A 20,158-nucleotide genomic window follows, 5' to 3' on the forward strand; every position below is an offset into this window, starting at 1 on the left:
CAAGCTCAAAGTTTGAAGGTGTGGAAAGCAGGAAAGTTTGGGGGTAGGTGTGTATGGAAAAGATGGAGCAGGGTTGAAATTACTTGGGTCTAACAAGGCTTCTATGTGGCCCATCTCAGCCTGTTTGAATTCTGAATTTGGTTTGGGGCCCAAGCCCCAACTAATAGGAGAAGGTTAACTTTGCTTTCTTTGCTTGCTTAGTTCACCCATCTTCCTCAGGACCTCTGGGGTATCTATCGCTTAGAGTAACACTCATGAGTTTGCACATGTTTAGAATAGTCGCTGTGGACTGGACAGCCATCTAGGAGCTTAGGCCTAAAAGGGAGTGATGGTGCCAGGAAGAAACCTGAGCCTTCTATGCGGAAAGACTATAAGGACTCCCCTTGACTTACTGTCTCAAGACTAAAACCCTCTGATTGGCTATTTAAAGTTCAATAAATAATAGCTATTTATTGTTATCTTTATCAACCAAGTTAATAAAGGCTTGGATCCTTCCTGCACCCCCCGTCCCCCTCCACACACACTTGGTATTTCCTCTCTGTTTTGTACCTCTATCAATGTTTCTGCTATGTGTGAAGCCCCTTACTCTTCCCTCTCCTTTCTTTACTCTGTGTCTTATGCTTGCTGGACAGCAGTCTTATGTCCAGCCTCCTGCATGAAGCTTCTCTGGGATTCTCCTCTAAATCCTTGCCTTCGAGTTGGACCCACAATATTTGATTCATTATGATATATAAACAGAACAGAGTTTGACATATGGCACATGCTCCTTGAATGGCTGAGTGAGTGATTTTCAAAATGAGAATGCAATCACTATAGTATTAAATTCTTTTTTTTTTTTTTTTTTTGGCGAGGAAGATTGTCCCTAAGCTAACATCTGTGCCCATCTTTCTCTATTTTGTATGTGGGATGCGGCCACAGCATGGCTTAATGATCTGAACCTGCAAACCCCAGGCTGCCGAAGCAGAGCACACGAACTTAACCACTATGCCACCAGGCAGCCCCTTAAACTCTTATTTTGTTGAATAACTTATATGAATGAGCCGGCGTTCTCATTTTATTTTTATTCTAAAAACTACTAAAAACTCGTAGTTTTCCAGGTACTGACATCTTCATCCTTCTTCATCCCGTCAGAGAACCAAATGGATATGAGCCTCGAACAAGTCTCTTCCAACAGCATTCAGTTCACAAGCTTAAAATGGAACATAATTTTGGTTCTATCCTTTAAGAGATTTGAAGAACATTCTCACTTACTGCTTGCGACTGAAATAATTGCCTGAACTTCTCCCCCTTCGTTTTTTCCATTTATGCACAGCTTCTTATTTTATTTCTACAGATGTTAAGAGCTCCTAATTTGGCCAATATATTAAACAGACACTTCATTTATATTACAGTTTTTATTCAATCATCTCAAGTAATAGTTATAGTCATCATATCTTATTCAAGGTTTCCTTTTGAATGTTCTTAAATGTATTCTAGTCACCATCAATAATAATCAAGTCTCAGTTAGATCATGGTCCCATGCCTGAGCTGTCAGTCACTCACCATGAGAACAATTGAGATAACGTAGAAGACAATTGTCTAAATAACTCTTATTACTGCATGAAAACAAGCAAGGTATGTTTCCATTGCAGGTGGAGTCTATCCTGACAATACGATGGTGGTTTTGCACTTAGTAGTAGAAATAGAGGATGTGTTGTAGTGGATGTCTGGCAGCAAAATGGCCCTCCACTATCCTTGCTCTTTGCATCACAAGCTACTCTGGGCCTCAAAAATGTTTATCTCCATTACATTCAAGGAAGCCAGAAGTCACAGAAACTCATCAATAAGCCACAATATCCCTTGGTACACAAAATAGGCTTTTCCCCGGGGCTAACACAACTTGAAAAAATCCACCAAGGTATTTTTATTCTGTTCCAGTCTATGTGAACAGTTGTAGACATAGCTGGTGATTCTGACTGAGCAGTTCTTGAGGCAAAGAGAAGTCATTACTGCCTTTACTTTATAGTTTTGGGAGGTTTGGGGGGGCACAAATGAAAAATCAATGCCAAGTGTTCTTAGAGAAGATGATTTTAATGTTTTCCCTGTTGACCTCGCCACTAGAAGAAGCTGTCATGTTTAGTCAATGTGGCAGTGTCGTACTGATCATTCTGTTCCCTGGTTTTCCCTTCCCAAATATTTCTGAGCAGATACAGGGTAAATATGCATGCCTTGGTTCCAGTGCTCATTTCTCAGCAAACTAATCTCTACTTTGGCTTTCTTATCTCTAGTTAAGGGGGGAGTTCATCTCTGCTGCTGCCTTTTTGTTCCTAGCTGTGTAAGAAATCAGTGTAGGGGGACCAATGCCATATCTCTAACCTCATTCAGAGTGCTGTGACAGCTCAGCAAGCCCTGTGTTAATGAGAAGGAGGCCTCCTCTTTCTATGTTAAGTTTATCTGAAGAATGCTGCAAAATATCAGACCTCAAAATAGTACAGTGTTTTGAATGCACACGTACAGCTATTTAACCCAAAGCATGTGCAAGCGTGCACACACACACACACACACGGTAAGAAAGAATTCTACTATCACTGTACCATCTGAGTACTACTATCACTGTACTATCACCGAGAACTAGGATTGCCCTTGAATAACACAGGCTTTGGTATAAATCTAGTACATCAGCCTAGACTTCTCCGACCTTTGTGCTGAGTTACAGGCATTCACTGTTCGTTCCTTCAACCTATTCTTGGTTATGATTAACCTTGTCTATCATTTCTTCTTTCTTGATTTTGAACCTTAGTGGTTGGTGGGTGTCAAGGTCTCTGTGCTTCTCCTTTTCTCTAGAGTTGGCTACTAGTTTATGTGTTTTTGAGAATCAAATAGATACATTGAGAGGTGGGGAGGCACAGCTATTTCATCTATATTCCAAGTCCTAATTGAAGATGATTGTCTTGTTACACTAGAAAAAGTGCACTTTGGGTACAAAAATAAACAAGAAATAAGTGTAGACAAAGAATTATCTTGGCCACATTTGTGTTTGTCTCATATATCCTCATCTAAGAATAACTAGAAGCCATCAGGGAAAAATCTTGATATGTTGCCCAATTATTTCAGTAGGATTGAATCTCATGACCGAGACATTATCCAAAAAGCATGTAACACCTGGCATCTTAGAAAGCAAAGTTCCCAGAAGGCACTAAAGAGTCCTACAGTCAACAGAAATATTGGCCCAGAGATGCTAAATTCCATATGTTGCTCAAGTGTGTGTGTGTTTTTTTTTTTTTTTTTTTTTTTGGTGAGGAACATTAGCCCTGAGCTAACATCTGTTGCCACTCCTCCTCTTTTTGCTGAGAAAGATTGGCCCTGGGCTAACATCCGTGCCCATCTTCCTCTACTTTATATGTGGGACACCTGCCACAGCATGGCTTGATAAGCAGTGTGTAGGTCCACGCCCGGGATCCAAACCTGTGAACCCTGGGCCGCCAAAGTGGAGTGTGTGAATTTAACCACTAGGCCACCAGGCTGGCCCCTCAAGTGTGTTTTTGATGAGTGTGTTTTGATATGTTTGAGCAAGGTCATTTTGCAAAGACCTGACCCCAGCATTCTGAGTTAGCAGTCTAGGTGAACTATAGGCATTGAGCATGGGTGCTGCTTGAGAGAGTTCCTTGTGGAAATTTAGAGCCTCCTCAGTTTGTTCTTATCATGTGGCCTCTGAACTATGTATGTATAACCAACCAAGACTGTATGCCTGCCTCAAGGGCCACTTATTTAATTAGATTCTTAAGTTAACCTTCAGTGGTTATTTCCCCGTAGAACAGAATGTGCACTTCTGGCTTTTTAAGTGCATGGACAATAATTGTGTCCAGAAAGAATGACCCTGGGACTGTCTGGGAACTCAGATAAAACCTTGAGGAATCCGTTAATGGTTTCCTGTGGCTAGGTCAGTCTGAGAGTCATAGAATCTAGAATATTGATTCTTAGTGGTGAGTTTCTTTCCAAACAATTTTTGTCTGTTGGTTTTAACTTTCTCCATGTAGTAATGAATGGAGCATCTATATGAAAAAACAGTGCAGAAAATTCTGCCTCTATATCAACATCATCCACTTGAAATAAATCATGGTGACCTCACCATATGTGAAGTTCTTTTTATAGATTATATATGATCTATAATCAAGGGCACATTTCATTTTGCCCACACAAACGTTTATTAATGTGGTGGCAAATTCCACATCTCTCCATGAGCATGCTGAGTGTAATGTCACTCTTGAGTTGCAACTAACCTAGACAGAGCAATGTAGTACTTAAGAGTAAGAACTACGGTGTCATACCAGCTGGATGTCAGACTAGTCACCACCACTATCCAGCTCTGTGAGTTTGGACAAGTCATTTGACTCACTAGTCCTTGGATTTACCATTAGTAAGCTGGGCATGGTAATATCACTCATTTTGTAAGTCATTGTAAGGTGAATAAAAGAATATATGTAAAGCACCTAATTGAGTTCCTGTCACATAGCAAGCATTCAATCATGTTCTCTCTTATGAGCTGGGTCAGGTTTGAGGCTAATTCTTGTACATTTTTAAAAATAAAGTTTATATTTTAGAATAGTTTTAAAGAAAAGTTGCAAAGATATATCAAGGAGTTCTCATATGCAAGTAGGTATAGTCCCATATTGTTAACATCTGCAATTGCTATGTTACATTTTCCACAATCCATGAGCCAACATTGGTGCATTATTATTGAATAAACTCCATGTTTTTTTTTTTTTTCATATTTCATCAGTTTTCCTTTTTCTGTTCCAGGATCTCATCCAAGATATCACATTATATTAATTTTCCATGTCTCCTTAGGCTCCCCTCAGCTGTGACAATTCTTGAACTTCCCTTGTTTTGATGACCCTGACAGTTTTTAGGAGTACTCGTTAGGTATTTTGTAGAATGTCCCTAAATTCAAGTTTAGCTGATATATTTTTCATAGTCAGACTGGGATTATGGGTTTTGGGGAGGAAGACCACAGAGGTGAAGTCTCTTTCTCAATACAACATATCAAGAGTACACCTATTGATTTAATGCTGATGAGGTTAACACTGATCATCTGGCTAAGGTAGTGTTTTCTAGGTCTCTCTTTATTCCCCTTTTTTATGCTGTCCTCTTTGAAAGCAGCTTCCTGAGTGTATTGCACACTTAAGGGGTGGGGAATTATGCTCCACCTTCTTGAGGGTGAGCTTACTTCTTGCATGTCTACACAAATTGTTTGGACTTCTTCTGTACAAGAGATGTCTCTTCTCCCCCATTTTTTTTTCAATTTAATCACTTATTTATATCAGTATGGACTCATGAGTATTGTAATTCTATAATGTTTATTTTGTTGCTCAAATTGTTTCAGCTTCAGTCACTGGGAGTTCTTTCAGTTGTCTCTCGTGTCCCTATGACATATCTCAATTGTTTTGTTTTTTAAGCACTTTCTTACTTTCTGGCACTACAAAACTCTCCAAGCCCATCTTGTGTATTATTTCCTACCCCAGCCATGCAGTTGGTTATTTCTCCAAAAGAGTCCTGATCTCTTTTGTTAGGGAATGGTATGAGAAACCGGGAACTGGACACTAAGTGTGCTTGTTACTATTGGGGTGTTGTTGCTTCAGTGGACAGAGCTGGGAAATATATGTACACCAATCCACATGTAAGCATATATGTATAATTATTTCTATATAAATTCATCAGTGTATATATTAAGCTAAACTTAAATTCATACTGGTATGTTCACCTCTATTCCAGTACCCACGGTTTATTCTAGCTTCCCCTTTGCTTATCTGTAACCTCCCACTCCAACTGTAATAAACTTGGCTTCTACCATCTGCCATCCATTTATTTATTTGTTCAACTTTGGTATACATGTAGAGCTATTTCAGAATTGTTAACCTGTACCCCATGAGAAACAACTTAACCAATTGGAATATGGTGCTTGTATTCCACTCCTGAATATAATTTTAATATATTTGGATCATCCCTGTGACCTCTCAAGGTGGTCCTTCTTATAGAATCTATATTTGTCATTCTTGTTTCCGTAAATATGCCCTTTACAACCTGAGCAGAGTAGTTGACATATCCAAACAGTTTTGCATAAAGTTTAGACCCTGTATTTTTTTTTTTTTTACCAATAGATCCTGCTAACAGCTCTTTGCCTGTATGATCTTGACATCATTAATCTTACTCTTTAAATTTCTGTGACAGATATTGACTAAAGTCTCACTAACCATGAGTTCTTATTAGGCCCTTAGGAATTCCAAATTTGATTCTTTCAAGAGATGCTGTTAGGAGACACCACATAAAAGGCAATATGCCATTCAAGAAATCCCAACAATTGCGATATTGGGACAGATAGCGTTGTAGTCTACATGGGCTGTTAAGTCTATGTAAAGTATTAACTAATAGCGTCCTAGGGAAATGAACCCTAAATGAAATGCATAGTATACTCATTGTTAGGGGATGCAGCGATGGTAATAAACTGGGGGCCTATATTTAAACCCCGAAATCTGTCCAAAACATGGGAGGCTTCTATTCCAGGTGTCCATTTTATCCACTGGCATATAAATTCCAGGAAAAAGGCTGAAGGATATGAAACTCTTTAATATGTCCCAAAGTAGACTTTTTTTGTATACAGCATTTTGTCAAGTTACAGATACTGTGTTGTATTAATCAGAAGTCAATCATATAAGTGGATTTACAATGCTAATGCCATATAACTTACATGGTTTTGTTTTCATAATAAACAAAACTCTCTATTGGTTACCAGAACATGCTATGTTAGACCCTAATTAAACAGGTCAGGGGTAAGTAGAGTTTTCACAAATAGCTCATATTTCTGTGAAATCCACTCTAACCTATTAGGTCAATCTAAACACTGCAGCAAGAAACTAGAGATACAAAAAAGGACAAACCATTGACAGGAACTCGAAACGGACCGTAGTAACATCAAATCATGGAACTCCCTACTATATGTAAAAGAAAGCACCTTTCCTGTCACCCATAAATAAGTAGAAGTGATGCTATGAGCATACATATGCCTCCTTAGAGTTTGGGAGAGGCCGAGAGGAATAGGCTTGGCAAGGATTCTGACTCAGCAGGTTGTTGAGAAGGGAGCTGGTTCCTGATGAATTTTAACAGCACTCTAACTCCCCACATTGGCTAAAGCAGCCAGCTCTCTGTAACGTACTCTATCTCTATGATCACCTGCCAAATGCTTACTGCAGATCTGCAAAGATTAGTTACTCCAGGGGGAGTGGTTTATAACTCCATGACACTGTTTTGTGCCAGATCAATAATAAGGCAAAGGCACATGGCAAGCCGCCCTTGTTTCTCTCTGTAGAGAAACAAAGAGCCCCACAATTCAACCCAGTGTTACTGACTGATCCTCAGCGTCACTTAAACATAGCAGTGATTGTCCTGATTCTTTTTTCACAAACACCATAATTTTTTGAAATATGAATTAGCTAAAATTCACTTGTGTTTTCAAGGGATTGAAGGCTTGCCATCCATTATCGTCAATTCGCAAGAAGCCTATTGTCCATGCATCGTATAACTGGGGGTTTTTCTCTTAACAGTAGATTGTGATGAATTATTTAGAAAAATGTTGGTATTGTTTACATATGTTAGAACCATGTGGGTTTAAGCAATAGAAATTCAACTAATAATAGCAGTGATAATAACATACCCTCGATTAAATGAGCCTTCCTTTCTTCTCTTCCATCCTACATAGGAGTTAATTTACATTTTAATAAACCGAATAGAAAATAATGGAGGGTCATATTTTTCTGTGATGTGAGCAGAGAAAATCTTTTAATGAAAGAGGAAAGTATAGAGTGAGAGGAAACAAAAAATTCACAGATCCTAGACTCAAGCATGGGCAAGGCTAGATTGTTCTGAATCTTATCACAAATTCTCCCTGGAAAAGCATAAAGAAAATTAAACGTCCCGTGCCTTCAAGAAAAATTGAGGGCACTTTGATCCCTTGAGGTCATTATTAAAAAGTGACCTGATTAATCTTCCTTCAATAAATCTAATACTCTGGTAATTTAAAGGAATAGGAATTTCATTTTCTTTGCTTGATATGTTAACAATATAAAATAATTACAGCTCTTTCTATTTTGATCTAAATTGAGATTTTATCAAATTATGTATTGAGTGTACAATGCTGTCAGATAAAAAGAGGCAGTGAAGAGCTACAAGTGCCAAGAAATCAGAAAAATATCTTTTCCAGCAAGAGTTATGTTTACCAATGTTTCCCAAAATACATTCTTATTTTATAATGAGACAGAAGAATGCTTGTTTTGTTTCTTTGTAATCTGAAGTTAATGCTGAGAGTCTAGATTTGGAAAAGACAACATAACTAGACCTACATGCATAGTGGTGGGGTTGCACTAATGAAACAGAAAGAACATGCAACAATAAAAGAACTTTATTAGAGTTCAACATTCTTTCAATCTATTTTCCATATTTTTCCACTTTGGACACTCAAACTGGGAAAATATTACTAAAAAGTCAGAACAAATAAACATCACACTGATTGTTGGTGATGACAAATGTCTTGTTGTCTGTTATGGGACTGCTCCACCAGCTGGGTAGGGCTGCTACCTGCATGCCCAGTGCCACTTGGCAGGGAGCAGGCTTAGCTCTGGAGGCCACTGTCTCTGTCCTTGCTAGCTGTGTGACCTTGAATTCAGGGCTGTTGGGATTTCCGTGGGCCAGCCAATGTACTTCCTTCCCAAATTTGGATCCAACTAAGAAGTAGACCCAGGAGTCAAACAGATGAAGATTAAATATGTCTTATTAGCAATGCAATTTCATACATAGAAAATTCAAAAGAATTTATTAAAAATTTCAATTAATAAGTCAACTCAATAAGACTGCAGCATACAAGGCTGGTGTACAAATATTAATAGTGTTTCTATAGGCTGGCAACAAATAATTTTTAAAAAAATTTTAAATACACTAATTGTAGTAGTACCATAAAAATTGAATACCTAGGATCTGCACACTGAAAAATTACAAATTCTTGCTGGAATAAATTAAGGAAGCTCTAAATTAATGAAAGCCTTCAGGCTCACTATCATGATCTGGGCAGCAGTTACATGGATATTACAGTTATTGACCTGTACAGTAAAGATTTCTGCACTTTACCATATGTAAGTTATAATAAAACAGTTTTTAAAAGTTAATAAAAAAATTAACTGACAAACAAAAAAACCAAACTGGTTTAGGGACATGGATGAGATTTGTGGCCACAATAAACTTTTTAATACTTGACCCCAGAACTAGATAAATTTACCTATCTAGCCTACTGGTCCAGCTGGACAACTACAGCCTACATTTACCTCAGGATGGAGAACCAGTCAGAACCTTCGAGTGCCGTCAAGTGCTTGGCTCCAAATGAGAGAGAAAGGGGGTGAGCTAAGCATGATCAGTTTCTTTTTCTCAATACACCAGTAAGATAAATCACTCCTCTGCCTAACAGGTGAGAAGACAAGAGGGCTACGGTGTTACTCAGTAGCAGTGTCTTCGTGAAGAAGCGTGAAGTGGAGGGAAAGGAGGGCATTTCTCCCCAATACTGACTTAATGTCTCTGTGCTTTAGTCTTCTTGTTTGTAAAATGATGATAATAGAACCTACGTTATACAGTTGTGTGAGGGTTAAAAATGATCCTATATATGAATGGCTTTGCCAAGTACCAATAAATGTGGGATTGGAGAAGAAAAGCATAAAAACTTTAGAGGGGGAAGAGATCTTCAGAAAGATAATCTGATCTACTTGTGGTATTTCATAGATTGGGAAACTGAGACCCAAGGAGGAGTAGACCCTTGTCCAAGTGTCGTGGCTTGTTGGAAATATCTTATCGATATATTATAGCAGAACTGCCTCTGGGTCCCAGTTATAGCAGAACTGCCTCTGGGTCCCAGACGTTCATGTGCCTAGTCCAGAGTTCTTTCTGCTGTACCACTCTGCTGAATCGCCATCCTACACGGCAGTGGATACAATTGCCAACCCTTCTCCCGACCACCATGAATTTCCTGTTTTCAGAAGGTACACAGTCTGTTCCTGCCCCCATGGAGCCCCTCTGTGCTGCCGCATTCAGGCAGCAATTTATAGCCCTCGTTGTGCTTTCTCAATAAGAACAAGATTACTATTTAGAATCAAGGTAGCTATTTTCACAATCCACTGTGAAGTAGTTCGGCAGGTATTCTTCTGAAGGTAAATAAACACAGCCAACTACAATTATTTTGTTCCATTTAGTATATTAAAAAAGGTAATGGTTTAATGATACCCTAGTGGTCTATAACAGTTAATGCACCACAGAAAATGAATCATAAACTTCCCTTATCACTAATAAGTCTGAGAGTAGTATTAAGAAAAGGCACTGAACCCCAAGGAATCAAAGTGTTTTCACCTTCCCACCAAATGACAATATTATTAGTTTGAATTCTTTATTCACTGGTCATGAAAACATTGGATCTTTGGGGAACAGGAAAACCTGTAACGTATTCTGTTTGTTTGATGAGATATCCTTGCAACCTTATCTGGGACAGTTGCTATGGCAAAGAAAATGATTCTGTAAAGGCCAGATGATTTTCTAACTCTATGTCACATCCTCTCAAATGCTAGTGCATACTGAGCTGGGGTGGCAGCTGGAGAGAGAGTTCTTAGTGATGGCAGCATCCTCTTTGTGTGCAGACCCAGAGGACCGGCAGGGTAGGGAAGTGCATGTGCTCACTTCAGGTTTACACAAACACACAAGCTGTTTGTGTTTATTTTGGAAAGGGGTGTGAGTTACAAATATTCCCTGAAAACATGTGCCTAGCATCTGGGCTGTCTGTATGATAAATACTGACAGGATGGGCTTCTTTGTCAGTTTGCTGATAGTAGATTGAGTGCCAGTATTTCTAGTCCGAGAGACAGGTGTGCGCATCTGAAACGATCCGAGGGAGAAGTCCCAAACCAGCTTGACAATAATACAGGTGCACAGCAGGATGCCCTGTCCTCAGTCACCAGAAAAGTGCCCCCCCTTGTAGATTTCTATATCTGTACCCATGTGCCGCCGAGAGTTACAGAAAGAGCAGAGATCAAGGGGCCGTTTGGATACCACCATTCTTTCCTCACTTGTAAATGGTGAGATTAGTGTCTATTTGGCAGGGTTATCATGAGCTCATTATTTGAGTTCTGTATATGACATACATGAAAAAATAGTAGCTAGTATTATTGTTAATGTGTATATTTCCCATTAAAATTAGGTAAGTGTAAAATTAGTTAAAATTAATAAAAATATTCTACTGTTTATTGTATATATGTATGTGACATATATATATTTACATGTGTTGTATTTTTTATATATATATATATATATATATATATATACACACACACACATAAATCTTATCCATAATAACATCAGTAAATAGATACAGTTAGAGGATGCTGTGGCTCAAGAAACCTGTCACCATTTGACCAGTTTGCTTTGTTTATACCTGTGTTTCCAGAATAATTATTACTCACTTCACTCTCAAAAGTGACCCAGTTTGGACAATAAGTTATATGATCACCCTGAATAAGGATCAAAAGGAAAACATTGATCTCAGAGAAATCCAAGAACAGTTACAGTCTCAATGTTGATGAAGAACGCATCCACTAGACAGCTATGGCTTCAGAAATTCGTACTGAGGACACCAACATAATTTTTTAAAATACGTGTTAAATCTGTAATGGCAGTTATTCAAAACAAAAACAAAAACAACAACAAACTCAGCAGCCATGAGGCTTGTCCCTAATAGATACTTTTCCATTTAGTAAAGAAAACTCTGTGTTTATTTCATATTTTCCTACAGTTTGCTCGCGGGATGGACTTGAATAGCTGCAACTTCGAGTAGATGGTTTTAGTATTGACTAGAACCCTGTAAGTGGCTGCTGCTTTAAAGCTTATTTGTCACTCAATTTTTGTCTATTTTTTCCCTTTCTTTCTTTAACTCCCGGTGATTTCTCTAATTCTAGCAGCTTTAACATTTAGCTCCAGCACTGGGAGGTTCCGGGCAGTCTTTAAAGGCTTGTTTAAAACTTATCAGACAGACAGCATTAATTTATCCTCTTATATCCTAATATAAAAGAGAGGAAAAGCAAACTAACATTAAGAGCCAGGGGTCCTGGGTGACAGACCTAAGTTACCCTATTTCAGTGACTTTGCAGTTTTTGCAAGGAGGATGTTTGCTTTCTGCTTTATATAACTTTCTAGACTTATTCTGTGCAGTTCGATTTTAAAATGCCCTGTCTGCCTCTTACTCTGTATTTCCTCTCGGAAAATGTCCTTTCAACTGGGACAATATTACTTTAGCAAATCACACTTTTAACAATTTCCTATTAAGTGATGCTGGAAGATGGGTCAAAATTGATTTTGTGCCTCCCTCAACCTGGCCTGGGTATTTTGTATCTCACTCCTAGGATAGATACACATGTATCTTTTTCACATTTTCAACTATATCTGAATAGATTTGCCTTTAAGTAGAACTCTTCAGAAATGTCTTATTTCATCTCAAGCTCAGCACCCAAGTCAAAATTCCTTACCATTTCTTCTAAGCACTCCAAGCTCTCTAACTTCCTAAATACTCTCTGCCACTCTCCGGCTTAGGAACCTTAGTGTTCAGTGACCTATTTAGGGTGGAACGGACAGGTCAGCTGGCTGGGGGTGCAAGGAGTCTCATGTTGTTCTCAAGCCATAAGCAGCTGAACTCACCAAATTTCCCAACTTCTAGCACCTTGAGCACACTTCGCTTAGACCCCTCACTATCAGTCAAGTGGGAGAGGGTAAGCCCACTGCAGAGGGAAGCAAATTTCTGAAACTAAGTACAAAACCTTTGAATTATGCCAGTGGTATGCTCCAAATTTCTTCTGTTTTCCAAATCTGTTACCTTTATTTCAGCAAACTCCATTGGTCCCTGAATTTCTCATCCATGTGTAAGTCCTAAAGTTTTGACTTCTGATATGGAGCTCGTATCTAAGGCAGTACTGTTCTTGTAAACTGCTTGGTAACTGGGGAAATTTTGATCACCTGTGACATAGGTAGAAATGACTGCAGGGTTTTTGAAACTCACAGGTAAAAACTAAAGGCTAAAATTAAATGTGTAATATGACTCTTCCATCAAAAAAATTCTACCTGAGTTTCTAATAATTAGCAAATCTGATTCCAATATTTCAGTACTGCCAACCACATCTAAGAAGAGATTCAGATCACCTAGTTCTTCTGACTCTGGGTTTTTGTGGCCCTAGAGCTGATAAAATTAGCAGAATCATCAAAAGAAAATATCAGGGTTTAGATAATGCACAAACTAATTTACTATGGAATGTGGAATGTCATAGGGGATCTCAAAAATGCTTTTCCAGTACCGTGATACAGGGAGACTTTTAATATAAGTCTTTGTGAACCAAAAGGGAATGAGAGTTATTTTAACTCCTCCTTAAGGATTTCCTTGCAATATTTTAAAGTTTTCTATTTTCACCTCTGTGAAATTTGTTTTATATGTTATAAAACCATTATTGAATTCAGAAAATAAAATTGAATAAACCATTTGCAGATAGAATATACTAGAGCCACTCGCAAGTACAAAGCTTGAACAGGTAGGCTTGGCTTTCCCTTTCTCTGAAGGCCCTGAAAAGTATTTGAGAATGAAACATGCAGTCCTAGACTTAGTTATTGCGACCTTGGTAGTGATCTGTTTTTATATTACAGGCAATGAAAGCTTAGAAGAAAACTATGTCCAGGACAGTAAGATGGGGTTTGTCATAAACGCCATCTACGCCATGGCGCACGGACTGCAGAACATGCACCACGCCCTCTGCCCGGGCCATGTGGGCCTGTGTGATGCCATGAAGCCCATCGATGGCAGCAAACTCCTGGACTTCCTCATCAAGTCCACGTTCATCGGTGTGTCTGGAGAGGAGGTGTGGTTTGATGAGAAAGGAGACGCTCCTGGAAGGTAAAGTAGTCTTTTCCATAATGGATCCAAATAACCTTGTCATCCTCTGTGAGCCAGACAGACGGCAACCCCGGTTCCCTTTGGTTCCATGGTTTCCGGGTGTCATGAAAATAGATACAACTGAATAGCTAAAAGACCAGGCTTGTATTAGATGGAACTTGCTTTATAAAATGTTGAAAAACTTATTGGTAAACACTCACAATCCTGCATCTTACCAGTGCCACCTCCTACCCAGCTATCACCCCAGCCCAGCCCTCAGAATGCCTGGGACCTCCCTGCAAGCTCAAGAAACTGAAAAGATTACACTTGAGCAGCCAGATCCTCACTGGTATTGCCAGCACCAGGCCAGCATCTTTTTAATTGATTGGTCCCAATGCCATACTGGTTGTGAAATATTTTAATATTACACTTGCTTAAAAAGCTTAACATATGAAAAGAAACACATCCTACACGTATATCCCTTTTTCTCAGGCTAATTTAACATTTCTGCTAACACGTCTCTTGGAACAAGAAAGGAAAGAATTTTCTTTCTGGCATTTAGTCTCTATGGCATCCGAAGAATTAATCAAGAAGCAGAAGAAAATTAAACCTAACTAATATATATATATTTTTCCCAAGTCATTTTATATACAGTCTGTTCTGCAACCCTTGTTTTTATAACACCATTTAGCTCATATGTAATTGGTACTAGAGAATGATGTCACCATAAAGAGTAGTTGTGTTTGTTCATATGAACTTTCCTAGGCAAGGGATAATCAGAATAGTGGGATAAGAATTAAAACCTGCAGCAGGAAAGAAAAAGGCCCCTCAGCTTGGCTGCCGTACAGTATGCCCAAATCTTTTTTTTTTTTTTTCATAAGCCCTGTTATCTTTCAGTATATGATTTTGCAAATGAGAGATTTTAGGAAAGCATATGTTGTGTTAAAATGGAACAGCAAATCATTTAATCCTCGTTGCTATAGGCATGTCATTATCCTCTTTTACAGATGATAAAAGTGAGTGTCAGAGAAACTAAGAAACTGCCCTCAAGTCACACAGAGGGTAGCTGGTAGAGGCAGTGCAGTCTGAATCTGAGGTTTATCACCTTTTTGCCACATCACGCTGCCTTTTAGCTAATCCTAAAATTAGGCAAAATTATTGGCAACCTTCTTAATGTCATTTCAAAGGTACTGTAAGAGACTATTTGACCCTAAGTAATTATCCACATATCTTTTCCTTTCTTGTAATATTAAAGTTCTACATGTAGAGAGTGTCCTGTGGGGCATCAGTGGATTCTCCCTGTTGAAATACAACAGCTCTTGGAAGGATAAATGATATAAATAATTTTCAGAGATTAAAACGATGAATTTATCAGATTCATTCCAAGCTGCCAGTTAGGTGGGAGCAGATTTAGATTGAAATGTGGGTGGGATAGATGGAATGATTCAGGGCCTGGGCTTGTGGAAGGCTTCCAGGTGCCCAGCACCTTAGGAAATGGTACCAGAAGGAACAAGTGAGTCTGAGATTCAGAACACTGACAGCTTTCCCCTTTAAACCCCTGGTGGAAGTCCTAGGTTCCACTGGAAACTAGGCTCTGTACTGTAAAGGATCAGATTTGGAACGGACACCTTCCTTCGCAATTCTATAAGATAACGTACACAATGTGCCTACCACACGGCCAGACGAGTTTCTTCCTGTTTCCTGTATTTGTAAGTTGTCCAAAATACAGGCACACAATTTTAGCTTGTTTCTCCTCCATCTTTAATTACACATTTAAATCATGAGCTTTCCCATGGGTCTCTTTTCAAGGACCATTTCCTCATGCTTGAAACTGGTCAGCTTAATCTGTGTTCAATTTCTGTTTCAACCACCTCTCTCTGCTTCCATCTCTGGTCACACCACCATTCATGCTTTTGATCCCTCTTGTAATTATTTTAGTTAATCATCATGCAACATAAACCGAATGCATTGAGAGGATGCTGTAAAACTGTCATTTACAGCATGAGGATATTCCAAATAAATGCCAACACGCCAAGAAGGGACTCTGGGGTCGAGAGAAGAGAGCAGGGTTCATTAACACACAGCATACAGCAAGGCCTCTTTGTAATAAGTCAGTATTTTTCCCTTGGTATCTTTCAGTATGTTTTTTTTCCTCTGGCTTTTGGGACTTTTTAAAAATGTGTTTTCATACCAAAATATTGAGAATTTTTTAGTTTCTAAATGCTAATGAAGTGTGAACTGATTTCTCCTATTGAAGAGCAAACGAGGAAATTGAAATAAAAGTCTTAGGAAACTGATTTACAGGAAAAAGATATTCTAAAGGCAGCATTGCACCCAAACCTTCATTGAAAGTGTGTAAGGAGATTTAATAATGTAATACGGGGTGAAACATAAAAATTAAAGGAAATGAAAAAAGAAACTACTCATACTGAACAGCAAGTGCTATAATTATAATAAGTTAAATATGGAAAAATATTAGAGGTGTAGACTAGTGTCATTGATCAGCAGGATGAGCGTGCTCCATTGGCCCAGAGTTAAGACCCACTTGGACTTCACTCAAAGAGCTACTCTGAAGGACATTCTGGTATGTCTTAGCAACAAGGAGAATAAGAACCCTCTATTAGCCAAAAGTCAGAACAGCAAAGATGTGAATAATGTGCTCCAGGAGCGCCGTTCTCTCTTCTCACTCTACATAAGTTTGTTCCCCTGGAAAAGTAAGGGAAAAATTTGCTTTACTATTCCAGAGTCCCCTTTCCCTTTAGGGGACTGCTACTTATAGAAATTGCCAGAATCTGGATGTGGAGAAGCCACTAGCTACCCTGTGGGTGACAGAATGCATTTGCACATTAAGAACAAGCAGAAAAGTCAATAAAGGCTATTAGTTGTTTAGATAAAGAACTAGGCCAGATACAGCCAATAGGTTTCAGAGGCTAACTAAGGTCGATTGGTAGTGGCTTCATGGACTGCTGGGCTGAGGAGGGTTCTGAGTCTGAATCAGGTTTAAAGAGAAAGAATTCCAGGATGGATTAGGTAGGGGCATTGAGGGGAGGAGGACGAGAGCTGAGGAAGAGGAATATGTCTTAGTTAATTGCCATCTATTTCTTTGGGTCGAGCACAAAGAGAAAGAGACCATGCCTCTTAGATTCTAGCACAGGAGAGTGAGAACTCAGCACAGGTACTGCAGAAAAGAATCCCACCTTGCAGAGCAAGTAAGGGAGAGTCAGACATACATTTCTGGAAAACTGGCACATGAGTTACAGTTTATTTGGATAAATAGCAACGTGAAGAGAAGACTGAAGAATGCTAGAGAATTTTCAGTGTCTGAGAGAGAAATGGCTATGCCAACACAAAGGCGTTCTCCAGTTTTCTTATGGTAATGGAAATAAGCAGAGTATTTTAGGTCATTCATAGTCATACAAATATGAATGATATAGTGATATTGCCTTACATATGCATTTATGCCAATTGTGAAATAGTTTTTTACATGCCTTATGTTGATGAGCCTTAAAGAGTTTAGTGACATTCCTAAGTAGTATAATCTACTGTTAAAATGTTAGAAAAGGGACTCCAGCTTACACATTCTAATGTCAAGTCCTGTGTTCTTTCCATCACATTGGAGAATGCTCTCCACTGCCCACACTGGGAAATGATGAGGTCTGGCCTCCAGCATGCATTCCGACTGCAGTGAAGATTTCTAAATGTAGATTTTGCTGTTGTGTAGCATAGCGACATTTGAAATCACTGAAATAACTGACACCAATTATTTGAATTTAAAAACGCTTGTCCTAATCAGGGAAGAGACCAGTTTAAATGTCAATGATCAAAATGTTAAATCCCCAATATCCTTGCTAATTAAAGATGCATTTTTCAGGTTTCTTACTCTATTAGCACCTAAAATAAGTTCCAGGCTTGGTAAAACTCACTTCTTTTAATCCAGTGTAACGAAAATGGCAACTGAAGGTGAAAAAGAAAATTGGAATAAAAGTAATCAAGTTAAGAAATTAATGTTCTCAAGAATTGTTACTCGTTCAAAGAGTAACTTAGTGAACAATGATTTGAAGGAGATGAAGGTCAACCTAGCACATGTAGAATTATTTTCTTGGAGAATAAGCAGAGAGGAAAGTACAAGAGTAATATATTTTTTAGTAAATATGGACGATACACAGAGACAGAGGAATGGAACACATATTTTGGAAAATCAGAGGAAACATTAGAAATAAACTAAGATATTGTCAGTTGCTGGCATTAGGATGCAGGATAATTCTAGTTTTTATCTCCCTTCTCTCTATTATTATTTGCCAAATTTCTTTGTTTTCTACGTCACGTCCATATTCCCCAAAACACACACATTGTTTTTTTTTGTAGGTATGATATCATGAATCTGCAGTACACTGAAGCTAATCGCTATGACTATGTACATGTTGGAACCTGGCATGAAGGGGTGTTGAACATTGATGATTACAAAATCCAAATGAACAAGAGCGGAGTGGTACGGTCTGTGTGCAGTGAGCCTTGCTTAAAGGGTCAAATTAAGGTAAGCAAGCCACAAGTGCATTCTTGGACAGTGTCCATGAGGAGGCCTCCTGCCTGGGCATAGGTAAAGGAAAGCACATTTTTCTTAGACAAGATCGTCCAGAAGGGTGTGCCAGGCTTACAGTTTTTGTTCTTGTGCTTAGCTAAAATTGAAAAGTCAAAGAAAGATTAGGAAATGGAATAGGCAAGCTATTCGAATATTTAGAATAGTTTTTATTTGAATCACAATGATGAACTGGGATCTTAAATACAATGTAGAAAGCAAGGGGAAGAATGATTGAATTAAAAATTGAAATGGAAGTAAACGTGGAAACCAAAACCAATGATATTGCTTAGTCATAGTTCTAGCTATCGTTAAAGAAAGCAGAAGGTGAAACAATGCTAAATAAGCATATAACTAAAATACAACTTGAAATGAGGTTACACGGAAGCACTGCTTATCATTTCTCTTTTCTCCACCAATTCTTTTGATTTTCCTGAAAAACTGGTATTTTTCAGCCAAGACAGTCTCCACTATCTAATGATTCTCAGAAGCCTTTTTTTTTTGGGTTGGGGCAAGTGAGTGATTGTGATATTACTGATACATAAAACTAGAGTAAATAAACATCAAATATTGAGTATTTGGCTGGGTAGAATTCTAGTGCTAGAGAGAATTCTCAGAGGACAAGGAATGGAAACAGCACTCTCTGTGTGCCTGCCGTGCTATTTAAAACCAAACTGGATGTTGCACTAGGAAATGGAGCGTAGGAGAGTGATTGTGAACTGGCAAGGGTATGGATTAAATGACCTAATAGGTCTTTCCCATCTCTAATTTTCTGTGATTCATCTCTGGCAGCAGACAGGCTGTCACGTAAATGTCGCACAGCGCAGTCCTCTCCCCATGCTGCCATGCCATTCAGGAACTGAGGAACCACCCATGCAGGTGGAAATGCCCTGTAAAGTATACTTAGGGGTCCTTAGGGCAAGAGTCTAGTTGTGTATGGCAGTGCTGGAGCAGAAGCCAGGAAAACCTTATCTCTATTGATCAAAGGTCGGGGATCTGGAACCTGCAACAGCTTTTGGTAGCTGATGAGAGCTGTCCAGGAGGACTCAAACTCTCAGTGATCCTAGTCACTGTATCACAAACAAACTTCTCAGGCAACTCACCCTAGGTTTAAATACCTTGTGCCATCTCTGCAAATGTGATATTGAAAATATTTAATAATTGTCATAACAACTAACCAATCAGAATGGACTCCATTTTAGTGCTGTGACAAGATGCTCGAGGACTCCTGCTATGTCCATGGTTAATCCTTGAGTTGTTGGATCATGGGAAGAGGTAGGAAAGGAATGCTACTTAGAGGTAGGGCAATCAGGAGGCTTGAAGACACCATTCATCTCCACTCAATGCAGAAGTATCCCGGTAGTGTAAGAAGGGCTCCAGCCAAACCAGTGTGTATGGGCTGCGTGTCGGCACTGCTTCTCTCCAAGACCCCATTGCAAATTCTTGTCCAGGTGGAATTCTTTCACATGAGACTGTCTGGTGGTATACAGGAATATATCCTCTGAAATCAAGAGGCTAAAACTTCTCCATGAGATGCCAGACCACTGGATTCTGTGTCCGTCATCTTTTCTGGATGGTGGGGAAAACCAGGACATTGACACCTGAAGTCATATGAT

General features: G+C 38.9%; 1 protein-coding gene across 1 annotated transcript in view; it reads left to right on the plus strand.

Moving 5' to 3' along the window:
• Window positions 1-20,158, plus strand: part of GRM1 (glutamate metabotropic receptor 1) — a 392,786-nt gene that overhangs the window by 307,978 nt on the left and 64,650 nt on the right. Inside the window, 2 exon segments of the mRNA XM_058534236.1 lie at window positions 13,741-13,987; window positions 18,332-18,500. Coding sequence (XP_058390219.1) covers window positions 13,741-13,987; window positions 18,332-18,500 — 416 coding nt within the window.

This window comes from Diceros bicornis, chromosome 39 (genome assembly GCF_020826845.1).
Source record: "Diceros bicornis minor isolate mBicDic1 chromosome 39, mDicBic1.mat.cur, whole genome shotgun sequence".
Classification (NCBI taxonomy): domain Eukaryota; kingdom Metazoa; phylum Chordata; class Mammalia; order Perissodactyla; family Rhinocerotidae; genus Diceros; species Diceros bicornis.